At 40.0% G+C, this 4155-nt stretch overlaps 1 protein-coding gene across 2 annotated transcripts in view; it reads right to left on the bottom strand.

Annotated features, from left to right (window-relative positions):
- brwd3 (bromodomain and WD repeat domain containing 3) overlaps positions 1-4155 on the bottom strand; it is a 46664-nt gene that overhangs the window by 27754 nt on the left and 14755 nt on the right. For both annotated transcript variants that reach the window (XR_001426641.1, XM_015046084.1), the window contains exons 30-38: positions 3140-3295; positions 2909-3029; positions 2679-2804; positions 2339-2414; positions 2207-2257; positions 1979-2122; positions 1714-1866; positions 1437-1606; positions 1108-1196 (exon numbers count right to left, since the gene is read on the bottom strand). Coding sequence is in view for 1 of the 2 variants with exons in the window: in XM_015046084.1 (XP_014901570.1) it covers positions 1108-1196; positions 1437-1606; positions 1714-1866; positions 1979-2122; positions 2207-2257; positions 2339-2414; positions 2679-2804; positions 2909-3029; positions 3140-3295 (1086 nt within the window). In the remaining variant the exon portion in view is untranslated. The remainder of the gene's footprint in view (positions 1-1107; positions 1197-1436; positions 1607-1713; positions 1867-1978; positions 2123-2206; positions 2258-2338; positions 2415-2678; positions 2805-2908; positions 3030-3139; positions 3296-4155) is intronic.

Genomic DNA, 4155 nt, shown 5'->3' with positions numbered 1-4155 from the left:
TTTATTTTAGTTTCAGGTTTTGTTATTAGGATCCAGTAGATGGCAGTAGTGCAACAATAATGGATGCAAGCTGCCGTTGAGATCTAAAGATGAAGAAGGAAGCGCCTATTTTCATTTAGCCCATGCTAGTAGCAGACACGAAGGATCAGCACTTTTACTGTTACAGTTACCGTTCGAAAACTACCGTAATCAGTTCTGTTAAATCTAAACTTGGCAACTTTTTCTTTTTCAACTGTAATAAATGTGATATTCAATTGACCTGTTATTACTCAGATTTTGGGTGTCCACCCCTCTCTTCTGCTGCTGCTGCATCGTTGTGGAAAATCTAGAGCAGAAGAGATATCTACGGGTTATATGTGTATGTTTACTGGTTTTTTAAAAGAAAAAACTTTGGGATTGTGGCTTATAGTCCGGTGCGGCTCATAGTTCGGAAAATACAGACTATAATCCTCCCTGGATTTATTCTGTGAAGAACCCAGAGAGGGTTATTTGATTGTGCTTTCTGGAAAACAATCATTTTTTACATTTGGGCAATCGTCACACTTTTTCTGTTACAAACTGACTCCGGCTCCCCACCTGAGAAGGGAAAAGTTATGTGGCCCTCACAGGAAAAAGTTTGGGCACCCCTGGTCTAAGCGGACGTTTTTTAGTTAATCAATTGGAGCTCATTTTAATTTAATAAACCAGCAATCGACAATTCATCGTAAGTTGCTTAATTGTTTGCATCTCTAAAAGTAACACTTTGTATTTAGAGAAAAAATATATTTGTATTTAAGCTGTTTTGCTCTCAATGTCTCTAAATAAAATTAAATGTCCCCCTGTGTGTGTTTTAATCCCATTGCAGCTGCTCTGTGAAATCCTCATTTTAAAATACTCCTGCAAGGAGCTCTACAACATGATCTTTACTCTGCATTTTGTTGAGTTTAACATGTTTGTTTTCCTCTTTGCTCCAGGAGAAGAAAAATCCGAGTTACCATGATCACCTTAATTGTGGAAGTCTAAACATTATTCAGTTTATTCATTATTTTTTACTAAATACAAGCTGCAAATATAAACACAGGATAAAGGAGGAAGAAAACCCAGCAAAGCACAGCAGCACCATCATACCTTGACGTGTTCGCTGAGAACTCCTCTTCGTAGAGGCTGAGGATCTTTTGAGCTTTGACACTTTACCTGATTTGTGCTTCCCTTTAGGGCTAAAAGTAAAAAAAAAAAAAAAATAGCATTTAGAAATCATTAATAGCCACATAAAAGATAAGGGTGCCTGAATGTTTGAGAAACCTAAATAATTTTCTTTTTTGGGAGGAATTAGCTGGGATCTCCTTACTTTCCTTTGCTTATAGAGTACAAATATTCCAGTTTGTTCCAGTCAACAAATCAAAATAAAAAAGACAATTTGTCTGGACTGTAGTTTTATAATAAAAGTTGCTCTGTACCTCGGGGATGGACTGTTTCGTGGGGAGTTTCCTCCGTTGTGCAACCTGCTTCTATAGCTGAGTCTCTGACGAGTGCGCCGTTCGTTCTGAATGGCAGACTTGTGGTCAGAGATGATGGAGATGATGTGTTTTTCAAAAAAGGCAGACAAGTTGAGAGTCATCGCGTAGATCTAGACAGAAAAGATCATCATACGTAGTCAGCACTATGTTAGACTTTAGATACTTATGGATTTATTTTCACTAGGCTCCGATTTCCCCTACGTTTGGCCTGCTTTACCTGTGATTTCTTGTTAGGTGTGTAAGCTTTAGAGTTGCTGAAAATCAGGCGCACATCTTTGGCAAACTCCATGGGATTTTCGTAGTTTCCAGCCACCAGCGTCTCCGACACTGTGCCCAGATCCATGGGCGTGTCAATGATGTCTCGGTAGTCCTGAGTAGATGTAATTTTGCAGTTACGACTTGCTTTAAGTTGCATTCTCATAAAAATAAGAAATAAAAGAAATTCCAGCTGAATTTCAAACGTTGGTCGTTGGGAGTTTTACCGGATATTCAAAGAGATCAACAGGCCGCCTGAACGGCCCCGAGTCGGGGGAGGCCAACATCCGGCGCAGCAGCTCTCGGCAATGACCTCGCCAGGCTTTCACGTCGAAATCCACGCCGCGCTTCTTAGAGTTTGGCTGATTCCCCTACAAGAAACCAAATTAACTTCACTGAAACTCTTAACATCAAAAGGTCCGACATCTTATTGGGAGAACTACTCTAGCTTTTACCCGGTGTCCTGCCGATGTCCCTGGAGTGTCAGAGTCCACATCGATGTCGATCTGCGAAACAAGAACAAAGTCGGCGTGAAAAGACAAACCTAAGAGAAAAGCAGCACCTGTTCCACGAAGGAGACACGCTACCTCAGCTTCTCCTCCACTGCTGACCTCGGACCTCATCCTGTGATACAGATCCAAGATGTCAGCGCAGCTCTGGTCTCTGATGAGAAAAGAAAAGTTTGATCCCAGTGTAAAATAACACATGTTACCGTAGCTGTGGAACAACCGAATGCAGCATTAAAAAGTAAGAATAAGCAACGGAAAAACTAAAAATCAATGCAAGACCAAACGAAGCGTCGTTTAAGACCTAGCATGGAAATTCGAGACATTTTTATTACTTTCAAGGCTCAAAACTGAAAATTTTTTAAGAAGCTTCAACATAAGATGTGCATAAGACGTTTTTTTTTTTTAAGTGCCATCTTACCCAATGTAGTGCAGAAGAACATCAGTAACCACCTTGGCAGCTGCTACAATCGGGCTTTGGGGTTCATTGAAAGTGCGAGCGTTGTGCTCAATATATCGCACTTCCCACATCAACGCAGAGATCCGTCTGTGGCAGAAAAAGACGTCAGTCGAGAAGTCAGAGGGACTTTGTGTTCACAGTAAAACCTGAACTTCTGGCGGTTTTTTTTTCTTCTTCTTCTACTTCTTCACCTGTAGAAGCGATTCTCCAGCCGTCTCCGGATGGTGCTGAGGTCAGTGGGGTAAGCCACGGCGGTGCAGTAAAGGGGGTACTCCTGGAGGTTCACAGGCGAGGCAAAAGCCTTCGCTACATCTGCGAGCAAACCGGTGCAAGATCAGATAAAGCTACTGAAGAAAAAAACAAAACAAAAAACAAGCAGAGGCCGTTTTCTGTAACGTCATCAGAAGTGCTTGAAGGCTCACCAAGCCCGAGAAGCTGATCGATGCCGTCGATGACCCGCTCGCAGTCTTCGTCTCGAGTGTGAGCCCCCCACTCTCCTTCCTGGGGTCGGTAGAGCAGAGCTTGGAGCTCCTCTTCCAAAACCTCTACGCCGTCCCCCACTTCTTCTGGCAAAGCAGCTGACGGAAATCACACACACACAAAAAAATAAATTAAAAAGCCAAAACAGAATATCAGACGTATACATATTCATTCCACTCTAATTAATTATGATCCTGGAGATGTTGTTTCAATATTTCCACATGATATTCTTCCCTACAAGATACCATCTACGCACACAAAACTGCAATCTAACTTTTTTATGTTAGTTTTAGAGTAGCGGCTTTTCAGCCCATTTCGGACTATTCGATAGAACAAATGAATGCGTCACCTTCAAAATATTCTAATTTCACTTTTTGGATGATAACTCAAACGTTCTTCATTCACCTATTACAAGATTACAAAGCCATGACGACATCATCTGTTTTTTTTTTTTTGTGTTTTTTTAACTGGGTTATAGGATTATTATGTAAAAAAACATATCTTATGTTATTCTCTCATCAAAAACAATACCTGGAGGGTTGGAGCTTCTTAAAGAGACAGAGCCCCAATTTCAAGGTGTTAAATGGTGACGTAAAATGTCTTTCAAGTCATAATTGAAACTTGTAACATTTTTTTAACAACTGAAGGCAACAGTTACTTGATTGTGCAATAAAATAGCACTATGTTCCTAGGAAATACCTAATCATATTAATCCTTGTGTATGTAAATTTCAGTGTTTAGAGAAAGTTACAAAAATATGTATATATTTTTCACTTATTTTGGCATTTAGCAAACGTCCTACCTGACCTAAAATAACAAAAAAAAAATAAATAAAAAATAAAAATGTTTAGCCCGATTCAGCCAGAGAGTGAGAAAATAAACTTGGTTTTTTTCTTTTGTTCTGCACCTTTCAGCTGTTTATTTTTTCTGCCTCTTTTTTTTTTTTGCTCAGGGACTT

This window comes from Poecilia latipinna, unplaced genomic scaffold (genome assembly GCF_001443285.1).
Source record: "Poecilia latipinna isolate Pla-1442-1.1 unplaced genomic scaffold, P_latipinna-1.0 Scaffold763, whole genome shotgun sequence".
Lineage (NCBI taxonomy): Eukaryota > Metazoa > Chordata > Actinopteri > Cyprinodontiformes > Poeciliidae > Poecilia > Poecilia latipinna.
The sequence above is the reverse complement of the archived record's forward strand: the minus strand, read 5'-3'. Positions and strand labels throughout refer to the sequence as shown.